We start from the raw sequence: 18,230 nt of genomic DNA on the forward strand, positions 1-18,230 counted from the left end.
TGATTATTTCCTGTTTTTATGAAGCCCCTCCCTCAGAAATACGTGATGGGCTCTGATTGGTTAGCTGGCTCAGTGTGTTATGATTCACTAAACCGCCGAGTGTGTGCTCCGGTTGTATTGTAAACAATGGCGTCGTCTATATTGCTTATCAATTTGAGCCCGATTGAGACACTGAAGATATTAGTGAAGAGGATCGCGCAGAACCTGTGCAAGCACGGCTCTTAATGGTATGTTTGTTTGTTTGTTGTCTCATACTTTTAGATACACTGTTATTATGCTACTGCTTATGTTAGCTATAATATACGGTTTTATTCTGATTAAAGCTTTAATACAGTACGGCAACCGCACACAAATATATAATTGGAGCAGTTTGTTGGAGCTGATCTGACGATCTGAATGAGAGAGAGAGAGAGAGAGAGAGAGAGAGAGATGCAGATCAGGGGACGCGAGGAACAGGATTGAGAACCGCTGCTTTAGAACATTGATTTTGAAACTTGTGAATACATTAGAATCGTTAGAAAACAGAATCGCGATTCATATATGAATAGACTTTTACGTGCACCCCTAGCACAGCATGGCCCCGCCCCCTTCCTTACATGTTCCCGAGGGCGGAGTTTATCTGAGTCTGTGACGTATCAGACCCGGGAATGATTGAAATCAGAACTACGCAAAATCCTAATCTGAATGCAATCTAGAAATGCAAAACATTTCATACATCCATATGACACTCACCTAAATCCAGATCTGGAAATATTTATTCCTTTTTTCAGAATTTTTTTTTTTCATTTAAATCCTTGAAGCAGGCAGCTACTGAAACGTCAAACCTCCAGCAATCACAGCAAAGAACAGCAGATTCGACCAGGAAATGACTGAGTAAATATTTCAATCAGCTTCTATGACGCATGAAGCAACTGAAGAAAGTACCTGAACTGATTTAGCTTCTTTTCTTTCTGTTAAAATCGATCTTGTCTTTGTTATTTTCATTACAATAACTGATGTTGCAAATCTCTGATGATGAGATCCTATTATAGGTTTTGCCACAGCAAGAATAAAGACATTTAATACCATATTAGGCCACGAACAAGTCCACTGCTGATTTAGCTTACACAAATAAAGAGCACATCAAAACTTGTTTTCAAAGTATTTGCATTCAGTTTTTTCCATTAAAGGAAGATTTACTGTTGTACTGCATGTGTGTCTCATCTCTACTGAATAACCCAGATCTCAAGGTCGCTCAGAGTGGAAGTCAGTGTCAAAGTCACCAGATCTTGATGGCTGGAATCCAACAACATAACAAACCACAAACCTACACTAAAATGAGCATGAATCAAAAATAAAACAAACAAAAACTTTTATATGCTAAAACTAGCAACATCAGTGTGGTCCATATGCAAAACTAAACAGATCACTTCTCTGGTCTCCCTATCAAACTGCAAACACATTCCGAAGAGGAGTGAATGACCCCCACCACCACCACCAACAACAGCCTGACTAGACCAGTGGTCTCCACAATTTCAAATACACATCTCACACACACACACACACACACACACACACACACACACACATTTTCTTTATTTAGGCCATAATTAAGCAGTTATAAATGTATCTGAACCTGGAGAAAATTCAGATTTGACTTAAATGGAAAAGATGATTTATATTGCTACATACTCACACAATGTTGTTTGCGGCCGTGTTGTCTCCAATTCCTTGGCCTGATGAATTAAAATACTGATAAAAATTAATTAATTGATCAAGAAGACACAGAGAGCTAGTGCACTACCATAACATTCTCAACTTTGGTTCCCAAACTCTGGAATAGCCTTCCTGATAACGTTCAGGGTTCAGACACACTCTCTCTGTTTAAATCTAGATTAAAGACACCTCTCTTTAGCCAAGCATTCACATAATGCATCATATATAATCTTACTGCAGTTATATCTGATCAAATGCACATTATTATTCTTTAGCTTGGGTTGAACAAATCATTTTATTATGCTTTGAAGTAAAACTGCACCAACTCTCCAAACCAGCAATAAAAATGCAAATGGGCCATAAACGCAGACAAAGAAAGTTTCTGGGTGCGGCTATGAACTATCAAAAGTTTCGAACTCAGACTAATTGTCGCTCAAAACTCTTCTTCTTGAGACGAACACTCTACAAAACTCTCCTCTTGAGTTTAACCTTCTGGCAGTTTTAACTTCAAGTAACTTTGTGGACTCGCTGTGGACTTTCTTATCTTCAGAAGGACCAGAGGAAATTCTTCAGCTCACTCTTAAAGAAATCATCAAGAACCTCTTTGTCTACCGCATCAGGACTCTTATTCAGCAACAAAACCAATGCAAGTAATCGTTTACAACTAATTAGATGCGTGTTTAAGTTTGAACCCCTTTTAAGGTGAATTTTGATTCTCTGATGATTTTCATTAGGTTGGGGTTAATTGATGTGAAATACTGCCATTCTTTTGCTCTTCTCTCTCTCTTCCTTACTTTCCTTAATTCTGTGTATATATATATATATACATATGTCTTGCTTAGTTTAGTTGTATGTTAGCTATAGTCCCATTTATTAAATCCCTTATATTCACAATTGCTTGTCTCTGTGTCCTGCTCACGATTTTAAGTCACTGAATGCTGCTCCTTGCTACATGCTGAACTACTGCTAGCACTGTATAAGTAGGAAGGCTATTGTTCCTTGGCCAGGAAAATAATCTATCCTAGAATTGATAAATAATTGTATTGTCTGCTTGGTGGACGGACAGATCAAATAATTGTAATATCGACTCTGTTACAGTTAATTCTAAGATCTAATCTGAATATGTATTATTAATTATAACCAGTTATAATTAATGATAAATATTCCCCTTTTGAGCTAATTTGCTACACAGAGTAAACTCAGATCAGTGTTTATTAATGAACAGCATGTAAACACACTTTAGACAAACACTGACTGATCAGATCAAATGCTACTGAAACAACTTTGCTTGATATTTTATTTGCATTTTTTAGTCTTTTACAACGTTTTAAATAAAAACAGATTCTGTAAAGCAGAAATTCTTTAAGCAAAAAGGAAAGAGAATTATGTGAAGAACATTTTAATATTCAAAAGAACCATTCTACAATATAAAGAAACTTTTTTATGCAATGGAAAGTTTTCATGGATGTTAAAGGTTCTACTGTATATGGAACCATAAATGCCAACAAATAACCTTTATTTTTAAGACTGTTGGATATAAATATGCCATCAGAAAGGTAACAAGAACTCCTTGAGTTCTCTCCACTGCTGGAAAGCTGCTCCAATATTTATGTGGGTCCTACATCTTGACTGGTCGTAACCCTTCTTTTTAATGTTTTGTTCCTCCGATATTTTCCTCTTTTTTTATCTGCCATCTCTCTCTGTCTGTAGTTGATCTACTAATATCTGTCCAACACTGATTTCAAAAGTGCTTTTCAAAAATTGCTTAGTGCACCTTTAAGAATGTTTAGGTATTTGTATTGGAAAACAAGATAAAAATACAAGGTAAGATGTTTTGAACCTATATATTTAATGGGTTCACAGGAATCATTTGATTATTTATTGTAAGGACTCTTCTCATGCTTTGATGCACGAATTAATGTTATTGGAAAAGTGCCTGTTCTTCACAAAACATTTCTTCATTTTTTGATTAGTCAATCATGAAAACTAAAAAAATTAAATTAATGAGATGCAAAGAGATATTCAATTGTGAATGATTTCAATCAGGTCAACGAAGAAGCACATTAATCAACAGACAAACACTAATGTCATTTCAAGCTAAATTAATATTTGAATAGATGTTAGGATATAATTATGCCCTCAGAAAAATGACAGGTAACCAGGTTGACAGCTTTAAAGTTAAAGGGGTCATCGGATGCTCATTTTGCACAAGCTGATATGATTCTTTAGGGTTTTAATTAAAAGTCTATAACATACTTTGGTTAAAATTCCTCAATGGCAGTGTAAAAAACACCTTTTTAAACCTGTCAAAATCAGCTCTGTTTTCAGCAAGCCATTCTAGTCCATGTCGCTTTAAATGCTAATGAGCTCTGCTGACCCCGCCCCTCTCTTCTGTGGAGTGACGAGCAGACTGTAAACTTCAGCCGTGAAACTGGCTAACTAGCACATTATTAGGAAAGGCGGTTATTCAAAAAAAACCTTATACTCACTTCTTCTGTGAGGCTGGATCAAAATTCGATTTGATCTGCTTAGCCCCAGGGCATCCAAGATGTAGGTGACTTTGTTTCTTCAGTAGAACACAAACGAAGATTTGCAGTCTGTTAGTCCTATAATGCCAGTCAATGGGCACACAATCTTTGGGAGAAAAAAAAACATGCACACACAAATCCAAGTTAAACCTTGCGGCTCGTGACGATACATTGATGTCCTAAGACACGAAACGATTGGTTTGTGCAAGAAACTGAACAGTATTTATATCATTTTTTACCTCTGATACAGGCAATGTCCGACTGTCACAACATCCGGTGCGTGACGCGTCAACCTGCTCTGGCACATAGAAATATATACAGAGATGCCTCATTAGCAATGGTTTCTATGAGCCACGATACATAAGGATCTATGTATATATCGATGTATATATACATCTATGTTCCAGAGCTGTTGACATGTCACGCGCTGGTTGTTGTGGATGAGCTCAGGATGGTTGGACATTGCGGTGTATCAGAGGTAAAATATGATATAAATACTGTTCAGTTTCTCGCACAAACTGATCGTTTCATGTCTTAGGACATCAATGTATGGTCATGAGCCACAAGGTTTAATTTGGATTTGTCTGTGCATGGTTTTCTCTCAGGTATGTGTGACTGGCATTATATGACTGACAGACTGCAACGGTTTGATTAAAATCTTCGTTTGTGTTCTGCTGAAGAAACAAAATCACCATATTGAATACCCTGAGGGTAACGAATAAACATCAAATTTTCATTTTTGGGTGAACTATCCCTTTAATCAGAGACATCTTGTCTTCCCCTGCACTGGAGTGGACTCAATGGCGGACAGCTCTCAGCTCATTCAGGGCGGGTCTAAGGTAAGAAGGTCTTGTCAATCAACTATTGTGGGAGCATCCTGCGCAGAACTACATCATTCTGACAGGAATCTCAGAACAGCCTGATTTGAGAAAGGGGATTTTAAAATAGGGGTTTTTAAAAACCCACTGGGTGGATTTTTTGTCATTATAGGATGGATGGGTGTTCAAACAACTTGAAAAGTGAATTTTGCATCCGATGACCCCCTTTAATGAAGAGTATGGAGTTCATGTGAACTCATAAAAGTATGCTGATCAATTATTATGATCCATCTGATCTTCTTGCTGTTCTTGTTGTCGTCCTCTAACACCTGAAAGAAAAGACAAACTCAGATAAGCCAGTACTAACATCACTGAGATCTTACAAACAGCTCTGCGATCCGAGTGTTTGATTGTGATGGCATCACCTTAAGCGCAGCAGAACATGCGCACGTCATTGAGAGCGGTGTCGTCTCCAATGCCCCGAGGCCCTTCTACGCGTGTCTTGATACCACAGATCCCTTTTCTTTTACATGTTTGACTCCAGTCGCCCCAATCGCCCCAGTGTGTGCCGTCACCCAACAGGAAAGACCCTCGACTGCATTTGAACCTGGGAGAAATTTAGTTGTGACAACATTATGATAGAATTTGTTGTTTCAGTCAATACCAATACTATTTTTATTTTTTTACAGTGTACTCTAAAACTTAGGTGCATAAGCACAGATCAATGACGCCTACAATCAATCAGTTCTAAAAAGAAATACAAAATTTGAAAGAAAACAAATAGACAAAAAAGATGTAGTCTGAGAATTGTTGATAATGTTGCTGAAATTTGCTGAAAATGCTTTAACCTAATTTGCTACTCTAAAATGACAAGTCTTTTAAAAAGACATTTGTCATTTTGGAGCACCAAATTAGGTTAAAGCATTTTTGGCACAGCACAAAAGCAAATGTTCACCTGATATTGTTTGCGGCCGTGTCGTCACCAACTCCTTGAGGGCGTTCAACTCTCAGCTGAAAAGCAGTCAAGAATCCAGAAGGACACCATTTGATATCTGTCCACCGACCCCAGCTGAAGAAAAAACACTGTTTTATTGATTCATGATTTTGAATTGAATTCATTTGTCTAGCTTATGAAGAAACTGACTCTTAACATAACAATTCTTAATAACTTCAAAGCTGCTACATTATTACTCTTTGGACTCTTTAGCCGATTACCTGCCTACATCTGACCGAACTGAGGCGTAGTTGTGATACGAGTGTGGTAAACCTTTACTATTCTTTTTAACGCAGTGAAGTTGAATCCCATTAAGTGCAGTATCATCCCGATGACCAACAGGATATTCCACCTTAAAAACAAAACAAAACAAAACAAAACAAAACAAACAACAACAACACTAAGACAAATTAGAAAGAAAAAAGGAGTAATCTTAACTACAACCTCCAGTGTTCTTAGAGGTACACCAACATCTGACATTTTGGATGCCTCCCTTATCTGACCTATCCATTATAGATCTTGGAGTTTCTACTAACTTGGTTTCTACATGGAGTTTCCTTCAGGAACAGGGCTGGAAATGCCTGGACTAACCCAATCCATAGAAACATTCAACTCCATGTTTCTTTAGTATTAAGCAAAAAAGCAGTCAAAAACTTGAGCAGGGCAGTTTCCTTAGAAATACCTGGAACTGAATTACTAACAGAATTACTAACAGCAACTCCAGAGTTATTTTTTTTCACCAGCTTACACTTTCAAGCATTAAACAAACCCCGTACTACTGTAATTAATTCAATTCTTAGCATACCTTTAGACTGAACCCTGCGGCGTACGTTCCAGTTGGACACATTTCCCTGCGACCCCGACCCCATCTCCTCCATTCCGCACAGCCAGCTCTGATATGTAATGTCTGCTAGAGTTTCGCTCGGGACGTCTTTCTCCGGCCTGAACGCTCACCTGCAGCCCAATAATGACTAGCAGTGAAAACATCATAGAAATGAACTGATGCATTGCTGCAGCAGTCTGATGGATTGAAATACTGATTAAAATTAATTAATGGATCAAGCAGACATAGAGAGCTAGTGCACTATCATAAAATTCTCAACTTTATTAAGGAAGACGGGTCATATTTATACAACACAGATTCATACAACAACATACAGGATGCCCGCAGCATCCAATCAAAGTAATCAGAGGTAAAAAAAATACCCTATATGGATATTAAGAAATATAACAACAATTACGATGCATGTATGAACGTGTGTGTGTGTGTGTGTGTGTGCTTGGTTGCTGTTATCACACGGGTGCACCAGTGTGTCCGAGGTCTATTTCTAATTTTGTCTAGGTGTAACCATGATGTGCACATAATGAAAGGAAGTTACACAAGGGCAGTCAAAAGTGAAGCTTAAAAAAAAAAAAAAACTATATACAAAATTTATAATTAGAATAAGAAATAAGAAAATCGACAGTGTTCATATGATGCTTTGCACAAAGAAATAAATATTTGATGAGCAAACTCAGATCAAACTAAATGACTAAGTGAACTTGAATATTAAAATCAATGACCTGCATGTAAACACACTTTAGACAAACACTGACTGATCAGATCAAATGCTGCTTTGCTTGGTAGTGTATTTTCATTTTTACTGTTAATGAGGTTTCAAAGAAAAATAGATACTGTAAAACATAAATAAGACCTTTAAGCAAAAAGAAAACTACATTTTAATATTCAAAAGAACCATTCTGCACTAGAAAGAAACTTTGATGCAATGGAAATATTTCATGGATGTTAACAGTTAATTATGGAACCATTAATGCCAACAAATAACCTTTATTTTTAAGCATGTAGTGTATAAATGAGGGCTTCAGACAAAAAAAAAAAAATCAACTAAGGAGCCATTGGCTCCTATAAGAAACAAAATTAGGTGCCAAATTATTATTTTTTAAGTGCCACAGAATAAACTTGTTTAATTTCTTAATTTTTTTAAACAGTTTTAACATTTCAGTCATACTGTCATGTGTTTGTCTCATCTTTTCTTTTCTTTATTAGCATTTTAATCCATTTTGTAGATGTCCTGGAAAGTGGGAACTAAATGTCTTTTTCCAACTTGAGCACTATACAGTCTCAAAGAATTGTTTATTACACAGAATCTGTGCCAATATCACATCACTTGGCCATTGAGTGTAGTTTGGGTGCATCCTATAAATGTTGTCAGATGTCTTGCACACATCCAGCCTGTTTTTCTTCATTAGTAACAGGCAATTATATAGGTGTTGAATTTTATCTTTATCTCCTTGCATTCTTTCTTATCATAGACAACAAATAAAAATATTTAAATGTTTAAAATTTTATTAAGTAGCAAAATGATCATCTTTATAGCCATTTTTTAGCTGAATGGACGCTGAGTGGTTATTCTGAGGTAAATGTTTTGTTACATGGCACTGTTTGAGCTTTACAAGTTTTCTGCAGTTTGAAACACTAAATAAGCGATTACATGAGACATTTCAGTAAGTTGTACTAGGCTATCTTATAAAATAGCCTACCTTTTTTGATGTTCATTCATGTTCATTTCGTACTATAGCAGTAAAGAGAAAGATATGAGTTCACTAGTGTTCTTGTAGAGTTCACTGTTCATTCTCAGGAAATGCATTAATGGATAAGACTTTGAATGCAGTGTAAGTCACTTTAGATCGAACCGTCTGCCACATGCACAAATGCAATCAAACATCTGATGTAAAATGTTGTGATAAAAGCTGTGTGACTACAAGGTGCTTCTCAGAAAGACACTTTAATGATATTTGGCACAAAAATAAAATAACAAGCAAGATGATCCAGGCAACCTTGGCTTTTTGTCATGGTCTTGATCATCCTATTAGTATTTTATTTTGTGATAATGACCGGCTTAATATACATTATCACTTACATGAACTGTGTCATACTGCAGTTTTGTAAAGTATCAATTATTATGATCCATCTGATCTTCTTGCTGTTCTTGCTGCCATCCTCTAACTCCTGAAAGAAAAAACAAACTCAGTTGCTCTGCAGTATGTGACAATCCAAGTGTTTGATTGCGATCACATCACCTTAATCACAGCATAACATGCTCGCGTCATTGAGAGCGGTGTCATCTCTCATTCCCTGCGGCTCTTCTATCCGCGTCATGATGCCACAAATCCCTTTTCCTTCACATGTTGTGCTCATATAGCCCCACTCGCCCCAGGCTGTGCCAGCACCCTGCAGCAAAGACCCTCCGCTGCATCTGAATCTGAAAAAAGGTTCAAAAAGAAGAGAAAAATATTATTTGAAAACGCAGACCGAATCTCGTAATCCAGTTATTAAAACAGATTTTATTGTATAACATGTAATGTCACAGAACAGAAATCAAAAGTAGGGCTGTACAATTAATCAAATTAAAATGGTGAATCTAGTGACTGTGTTTATTACATACCTGCAAGCTTTGAATCAGAATATGTCATTTATGTGAATCGTGTAGAGTCTTTTAGGGGGGGCTGCATTGGCCGACTGTTGTATGACATCAAAGCACCGCGAGAGCTACAGAGAGCAGGTGGCTCCGCATGCTTTCGAATCGCTCTCGAGGTACTTTGGCCGTTTTGACGTCACACTTTCGCTCACATTTGCATGTAAACATGTCATCGGCGTAAAAGTTCTTCACTGTGAGTGAAGCTGACACAAAGTTCGCAATTTGTTATTCAATATTGACTGTTTTTGATCAAGTTCGCTGATGAAAATAGTTTCAGTCAAAGCCACAGCAGAACACACAGCGATGTTTTGTTACTGACTGAATCACGTTTTTGAATGAATGGAGTGAGTCAATGATTCAGTAACCCGTTCATAAAGACAGTCACTTGCCTCCTTTCTGAATGAATCAGCCGTTTGAATGAATCAGTTGAAGGAATGACTAAATGACTCGCTCATTAAAACAGTCATTTGCTGTCATCTACCGGTGGTTTGGTTTCATATTTAAAAGTATTGCATTTTCGCCGACATTTTTAACTTGTATGTTTAAAAATATTTAAAAGATTAATCTTATAAAATTATTTATGCATTTGAAATGTTGTGGTGTAAATGCATTTATGGCACCTCAGTTTCATTAAACAGTCTCATGTCACTTCAGATGCAGCTTCTGTGTTTCCTGCAGTGGAAAGATGGAGTTTGTTGATAGTATGCACACTCTAATGTGAACTTTAAAATTAGCAAAAATAAATTACTCCCCTGCTCACAAAGATGACGACAGAGTTGCACTGTCCAAAAAGCTTGTGGTATAAATGTGCTTTTTTTATTTGAATCAAATGTTGTCTTTTCCCTTTATTGTGTTGTCAGAGTGCACCGGATTAAATTCTCAAAAAATTTTCTTCTTGCCCCCAGACCCCCCTACAAGGTTTATATTAGGAACCATATTGCCTTTTCACCTCTTCTGAGTTTGCAGGTATGCCATTAAACTGCAAAGATTGCCTTTTAAAAATGGACTTCTGCATATCTCAAAGTAAAGGACAGCCAAATACTCACCTGATGTTGTTTGCGGCTGTGTCGTCTTCAATTCCTTGGAAAGATTCGACTCTCAGCTGAAATGCTGTCAATAATCCAGAAGGACACCATTTGATTTCTGTCCACTGACCCCAGCTGAACAAAAAACACAGGTTTACTACTGAAAATTCAAGAAAATTGATTTGTCTACTGTAACTTATGAAGACGCTGCTTCTAACCCTTAATGTAAGAATTCATAATAACCCCAAACCTGCTATAATTAATATTCCTATTTTGCAGACTGAGCCGATTACCTTCCTACATCTGACTGAACTGAGGCGTATTTCTCATACGAGCTTGATAAGCCTTTGGACGGATCGATGCAGTGAAGGCGAATCCCGTTGAGTGCAGTGTTATCATCCCAAAAGCCATGGGAAAGTTGTTCCACCTGGATAAAACAACACAACACTCCTAAATTTGAAAGAGCTACAATCAATCATTTAAAAGTTAACTGTAACCATCCCATAGTAACATTGATCTTCATGTCCTGTAGTATTAAACAGGTGCAGTTCCCTGGAGATACCTGGAATTAAATGACTAACAAGTAATGATCAGTCACCAGCTCATGTTTAACCATTTAAAAGTAATAGAGTCAATGCCAGACTTACCTTTAGACTGAACCCTGCGGCGTACGTCCCATTTGGACAGATGTCCTTAAACCCCCATGATCCCCAGTTCGTTGCATAGTACACATTCAGCCACCATCTGTTTTTTCTGTTGATGTCTGGATCAGAATCCATTACGTATGTCTGAATGCTCACATGCAGCCCAATAATGATTAACAGTAAAGAAACAAAGTGATGCATTGCTGAATCTGATCGATAAAAAATACTGATGAAATTAATTCCGTTTGATTTCTATACCAAAAACTGATCCAGGGTCAGTAAAACTGCTCAAAGGAACAATAGTTTCTTCAAATCCAGAACAGAAAACCTGAGCCGACTGTAGTCTGTCCACAGAATATGTCTGATTTTTCAGAATACATTTATATAGTTTATCAGTATTGTGATTTTCTGGATCTAGCCAATCAGCAGCCAGGAGCAAAGAGCACACGTCAACAACCTGTACATGACTGAAAACACAAAAATACAAACACTGATCCAGCAAAATATCTGTATGCTTAACCGTAAATGTCCCTGAAAACTGTTTTTCTTGGTAAAATGCCTGTAAAATGTTGAGTTGCTCGTTTGATTTTGTGTTTTTGATGAGTGAAATATTAAGCATGCACTGCAACAGAGAATATAAGACCTTAATGGGGTCATCAATTGCAAAATTCACTTTACAAGTTGTTTGAACATAAATGTGTGTTGGAAGTGTGTGTACACATCCATCCTATAATGATAAAAATCCACCCAGTGTTTTTTTTTTTATAATCCCTATTTTAAAATCCCCTTTCTCAAATCAGGCTGTTCTGAGATTCCTGTCAGAATGACGTAGTTCTGCGCAGGCCCCTCCCACGATAGTTGATTGACAAGACCATCTTACATTAGACCCGCCCCGAGAGAGCTGAGAGCTGTCCGCCATTGAGTCGACTCCGGTGCAGGGGAAGACAGGATGTCTCCGATTAAGTGATTGAAGTGTTTTGTTGTTGGATGTAAAAATGAATATAGCAGTCGTCATTTACTCCCGACATCTGAGCTGCTGAAGACGCAGAGGATTAACGTTACTTTCGTTTTGAAGGGAATGCATCGATCCCGATCTGCCTAAATGCGTCTATGTTCGTGCGAATCATTTGTGATCCAGCTTCATCTACAGAAGAAGTGTCAGTCCTCTGTCGTGTGTGTCATGTGTTCCCGCCTCTTGTTTCCTTATTTGGTCATGTTCCTGTCCTTGTTAAGTGTGATTATTAGTTAATTCCTGTCCAGCTGTGTTTTAGAAATTATGTCTAATTATCATGTGTATTTAGTTCCTGCCTGTTTAGTTAGTTTTCATCTGGTCTACTCGTTATTCCCCGGTGTTCCTGTCTGTGTCAACCTTGCCTTGTCTTGCCCTGTCTTGTTTGGAGTCATTAAAGACTGTTAATTGAGTTATCCTCGTCTCCTTGTTCCTTCCTGCTGTGTGCACTGTGACAAGAAGTGAGCATAAGGTTTTTTTATGAATCTTTGCAAATCGCCTTTCCCAATAATGTGCTAGTTAGCAAGTTTTGCAGCTGAAGTTTACAGTCTACTCATCACCCCACAGAAGAGAGGGGCGGGGTCAGCAGAGCTCATTAGCATTTAAAGCGACATGGACTAAAAAACAGCTTGCTGAAAACAGAGCTGATTTTGACAGGGTAAAAAGGGTGTTGTTTTACACTACCATTGAGAAATTTTAACCAAAGTATGTTATAGACTTTTCATTAAAACCCTAAAGAATCATATCAATTTGTGGAAAATGGGCATCCGATGACCCCTTTAAATTAAATGTCAAGCATTTGTTTACAAGTTTACTATTTCCTCAAGTGAGTAAGAATGATTGCAAGGAAGCAAGTGTTAAAGAAAGTGATCAGCTAAAAATTATCATTCTGTCATTATTTAATCTCCCTCATGTGGTTCGGAAATAGTAAACTTGTAAAAAAAAAAAAAAAAATGCTTGTCATTTAATTTAAGGTCTTATATACTCTGTTGCAGTGCATGCTTAATATTTCACTCATCAAAAACACAAAATCAGACACTTTGCATACAGTTTACACTGAATGAAAAATTTTGGTGCGTGAAGAAAGATATATCCAAAGAACAAATTCAGATTAGTTAACTAAAGAATCGTAAAGTTTATTCATATTATTGCTCCAGCCGGTTATCAAGACAGCAATGCAAAACTAAATGACTAAATGAACTCGAATATTAAAGTCAATGACCTGTATGTAAAAACACTTTATACAAACACTGACTTATTGGCACAAATGCTGCTCATTGACGGTAAAAGCATGTGCCCTTTGAAACAGCTTTGCTTATTTACTTTTTTTGGTAACACTTTATAATAACTTACATTAATACATCATTAACAAACATTATTTATTGCAGAACAGATCATTAGTTAATATGTATTAACATAACTGGAAATTTGAGATAATATGCTTGTCGATGTTTACTAATGTACTTATTAACCATTACCTATTAATAGATCATTTAATGTAAATTTAACTGCTTACAAATATCATTAAACTTTCAATTCATATGATGATGCACATTTTAAAAAGCTACAAATGATTTTAACATGATTTTAATGTTGTAACACTGGTAATTTTAGTTACATATTTAAAAGTGTCATTCTATTTTTTTTTCTGTCATTTTAAATTTCTATATTCCAGTTTTTATATTTAAAACATTAATCTCATAACATTATTTATGCAATTTTTATGTGCAGTATAAATGTATGTACAAGTGCTAGAAATATAAAAATAAAATAAAATAAAAAATAAGTGTATAGAACCCTGCATGTTTAATTAGGCCTATACTTGGCTTAAAAATAAATAAATAAATAAAAATAAAGCCACTTAGCCAATGTAACTTTTTTTAAAAAAAGTGTATGTAAATAAGTGTATCCTGTGTATTTTGATGCCCCGGCTATCTACTCACCTCAGAACTGCCACTGACTAAAAGTATTTTCATACAACTTGACTTCTCAAGTAAGTTGCACAAAGAAATGAATACACATAGCTACAGAATCAGTGTTTATCTATTTTATTCTTCAAGACAATAATGTGTTATGATCCAGATGGGGATTGAACTCAGGTCTGCAGGTTGTATATCCTTGGTACTTACTGCTGCTCCACTGGAGCAGGTCAAACCCAATTGCAGAGGAAATAACCAAGAGGCTCAGAGTCTGACACTTAAAGTTCTTTACTCAATGTGAAAAAAATTCAAAGAACCAGAATACAGTCTTAGAAGCATTTAAAGGGGTCATATAATGCCCATTTTCCACAAGTTTATATTATTCTTTAGGGTCTTAATGAAAAGTCTGTAACATAGTTTGGTTAAAATTTCTCATTGGTAGTGTAAAAAACACCTTTTTCACCCTGTCAAAAACAGCTCTTGTCAGAGCAAGTGGTATTGAGTCATTCTCCTTTAAATGTTAATGAGCTCTGCTGACTCTACCCCTCTCTTCCGATCTGCTCTCTGGGTACTGTTTACTTTAGCTGCATTCATCGTGAAACTTGCTAATTAGCACATTATTAGGAAAGGCCATTTGCAAAGATTCATTTAAAAAAACCTTGTACTCGCTTTTTCTGGAGGTGAAGCTGGATCACGAATGATTCGCGCGAACATAGACGCATTTAGGTAGATGGAGGGCACATTCCCTTCAGAACCAAACCTAATCCTCTTCAGCTGCTCAGATGAAGAGTGTAAGAGATGACTGCTATGTTCATTATTACATCCAACAACAAAACACCTCAATCGCTTAGGAGTCATTCTTGTCTACATCTGCTCCGGCAGTGAAACAACTGATGACAGCTCACTCAGCACTCATCTTTTTAGTTAACTGGTATCAATCTCAGACAGGTTTGTTCAATAGTTTGCCAGTTCTTCTTAGGTAAATAGAAACCCTACTTAAAGAGGTTGTTCCACATTATTAAGCAAGTCACAGTTCTCATGAAATATGGTGAGGAAGAAAGATCTTTCTGAAGATGAAAAGTATGAAACAATGCAATGTCTTGCAAAAGGTATCAAAACAAACAATATTTTGCGAAAAGCAAATAGAAATTATTGAACTGTCAAAAGATTTGTGAGTGACTTAGAGCACAGAAGATCTTGGTCAGATTTCACACTGTTTAGCACCATGGTATTTATGCAGCATGGGAAAGTGTGTTGTCCTGCATGAAAATCCTTTTATTTCCGAGAGCACTATTCTTCATTTTATACCACAGTAGAATATGGTCAGTTTTGAACTCCACATATCTTGCAGAAGTCATTTTTATACCCTAAAATGACCTTACATCTCACTTCCCAATATTCCAACCCAAATCATCACCCACCGCCTCCTTGCTGATGCTGCAGTCTCATTGGAATAGGATGGCCATTCATCAACTATCAGAAATCCATTTATCTGGACCATCCATTGTACTGCAGCATCCTCATGTGTCATAGATGTTAAGATATAATTATGCCCTCAGAAAAATGACAGGTAACCAGGTTGACAGCTTTACAGTTAATGAAGAGTATGGAGTTAATGGATGGTGAAATGCATGAACTCATAAGACACAATAAGTGAGATGATGTACAGTCGGCCTCTGCTCTGTGTTGAGGTCCTGATCACATCTCAGGCTTTATTTTGTGATAATGACTGGCTGTTGTATGACATGGTTCATGTGAACAGTATGCTGATGAATGAATAAATGAATGAATGAATGAGGCATTTATATAGCGCTTTCATGTGTATTGCAATACACCCAAAGCACTTTACAATCATGTGGGGGTCTCTCCTCAACCACCACCGGTGTGCAGCATCCACTTGGATGATGCGACGGCAGCCACAGGACAACGGCGCCAGTGCGCTCACCACACACCAGCTACACGTGGAGAGGAGAGAGTGTCGTAGAGCCAATCAAGTGGATGGGGATTATTGGGAAGCCATGATTGACAAGGGCCAGTGGAGGGAATTTGGCCAGGACACCGGGGTCACACCCCTAATCTTTACGATGAGTGTCATGGGATTTTTAATGACCACAGAGAGTCAGGACCTCGGTTTAACATCTCATCTGAAAGACGGTGCTTTTTTACAGTATAGTGTCCCCGTCACTATACTGGGGCGTTAGGACCCACACAGACTGCAGGGTGAGCACCCCCTGCTGGCCTCACTAACACCTCTTCCAGCAGCAACCTAGTTTTCCCAGGAGGTCTCCCATCCAGGTACTGACCAGGCTCAGCCCTGCTTAGCTTCCATGGGCAACCGGTCTTGGGCTGCAGGGTGATATGGCTGTGGCCAATTATTGATCAATTATTATGATCCATCTGATCTTCTTGTTGTTCTTGTTGTCGTCCTCTAACACCTGAAAGAAAAGCCAAACTCAGATAAACCAGCACTAACTTAACTGAGATCTTACAAACAGCTCTGAGATCCGAGTGTTTGATCAGATGAGGACTTATCACCTTAATTGCAGCAGAACATGCGCACGTCATTGAGAGCGGTGTCGTCTCCAAATCCCTGTGGCTCTTCTACCTGTGCTTTGATACCACAAATCTCTTTTCCTTCACATGTTTGACTCCAGTCGCCCCAGTCGCCCCAGTCGCCCCAGTTGCCCCAGTGTGTGCCGTCACCCAACAGGAAAGACCCTCGACTGCATTTGAACCTGGGAGAAATTTGGGTGTGACAACATTATGATGTTGTTTCAATCAATACTAACAAAATAAGGCAAAACTAACTCTTGGAACTTGCAAGGCCTGTTTGAGTTTGAGTTTATTTTGAGCAAACTTGAGTGAATATTGTCCATATTATTCACAAATAATGTTTATTTTTTTTTTTTCTTTTTTTTTTTTATGCAACTGAGGTGCATAAGCACAGATCAATGAGGCCTACAATCAACCAGTTCCAAAAAGAAAAACAAAATCTGAAAGAAAACAAATTGACAAAAAAATATTTAATCCAAGATTTGGTGATAATAATGGGTAATATACAAGCAATTTTTAAAAGACTGGTCATTTTAGAGCACCTAATTAGGCTAAAGCATTTTCAACACAGCACAGAAGCACGTTCACGTTGACTGAAAATCAGTCAAGAATCCAAAAGGACACCATTTGATATCTGTCCACCGACCCCAGCTGAAGAAAAAACACTGTTTTATTGATCAAACTAATCATTATTTTCAAGAAAATTCATTTGCCTAGCTTAAGAAGAAACTGACTCTTAATGTAATTCTTAATAACCGCAAACCTGCTACATTATTACTCTTTGGACTCTTCAGCCCATTACCTGCCTACATCTGACTGAACTGAGGCGTAGTCATGATGTGAGTTTGAGGCTTTATCAATGCAGTGAAGGCGAATCCCGTTGAGTGCGGTGTCATCCCCTTCAATGGGATCTTCCACCTTAAAAACAAAACAACAACACTAAGACAAATTAGAAAGAGAAAAGGAGTTATCTGAACTCCAACCTCCAGTGTTCCTGGACGTACACCAACATCAGACATTTTGGATGCCTCCCTTATCTGACCTGTCCATTATAGATCTTGGAATCTCTACTAAAGAGCTGATGAGTTGAATCAAGTGTGATCAAAAATGTTTGTTGGTGTATCTTCAGGAACAGGGCTGGGAATCCCTGGATTAACCCAATCTATAGTAACATTCAACTCCATGTTTCTTTAGTATTAAGCAAATCAGTCAAAACTTGAGCAGGTGCAGTTTCCTTAGAAATACCTGGAATTTAATTACTAACAGCAACAAGTGTATATTTTCCTAAAGATTTGAACCTTCAACCCTCAGTCACCAGCTTACACTTTCAAGCATTAAACAAACCCCATAATACTGTCATTAAGTCAGTTCTTAGCTTACCATTAGACTGAACCCTGCGGCGTACGTTCCAGTTGGACACATTTTCCTCTGACCCCACGACCCCCATCTCCCTCCATTCCCCACATCCAGCTCCGATTTGTAATGTCTGCTAAAGCTTTGCTCAGGTCGTGTTTCTCCGGCCTGAACGCTCACCTGCAGCCCAGTAATGACTAGCAGTGAAGACAT

At 37.6% G+C, this 18,230-nt stretch overlaps 2 protein-coding genes and 1 pseudogene across 4 annotated transcripts; all 3 read right to left on the reverse strand.

Annotated features, from left to right (window-relative positions):
- Positions 1–4,932: 4,932 nt before the first annotated feature.
- On the reverse strand, positions 4,933–7,189 carry LOC131528232 (vitelline membrane outer layer protein 1-like; annotated as a pseudogene).
- On the reverse strand, positions 6,936–11,543 carry LOC131528233 (vitelline membrane outer layer protein 1-like). Of its 3 annotated transcripts, XR_009267823.1 has the most exons (6): positions 11,187–11,543; positions 10,833–10,966; positions 10,561–10,674; positions 9,117–9,298; positions 8,957–9,045; positions 6,936–6,989 (listed from the first exon to the last, which is right to left on the reverse strand). XR_009267823.1 is itself a non-coding variant. In XM_058757238.1 (5 exons), the coding sequence occupies exons 1-4, from the start codon at positions 11,382–11,384 to the stop codon at positions 9,118–9,120; spliced, it is 627 nt and encodes a 208-aa protein (XP_058613221.1). In that variant the 5' UTR covers positions 11,385–11,543; the 3' UTR covers positions 7,886–9,045; position 9,117. The 3 variants fall into 3 exon arrangements, 2 of the variants coding, with proteins under 2 accessions (XP_058613221.1, XP_058613222.1); XM_058757238.1 differs by lacking the exon at positions 6,936–6,989 and having other exon boundaries at positions 7,886–9,045; XM_058757239.1 differs by lacking the exons at positions 6,936–6,989; positions 8,957–9,045 and adding an exon at positions 10,135–10,186 and having other exon boundaries at positions 9,161–9,298.
- A 5,104-nt stretch (positions 11,544–16,647) lies between these two features.
- Positions 16,648–18,230, reverse strand: LOC131528400 (vitelline membrane outer layer protein 1 homolog). The gene is made up of 4 exons (XM_058757483.1): positions 18,045–18,230; positions 17,467–17,582; positions 17,253–17,315; positions 16,648–16,846 (listed from the first exon to the last, which is right to left on the reverse strand). Exons 1-4 carry the CDS (start codon positions 18,228–18,230, stop codon positions 16,648–16,650), a joined length of 564 nt encoding a protein of 187 aa, XP_058613466.1.

Source organism: Onychostoma macrolepis, chromosome 21 (genome assembly GCF_012432095.1).
Source record: "Onychostoma macrolepis isolate SWU-2019 chromosome 21, ASM1243209v1, whole genome shotgun sequence".
Classification (NCBI taxonomy): domain Eukaryota; kingdom Metazoa; phylum Chordata; class Actinopteri; order Cypriniformes; family Cyprinidae; genus Onychostoma; species Onychostoma macrolepis.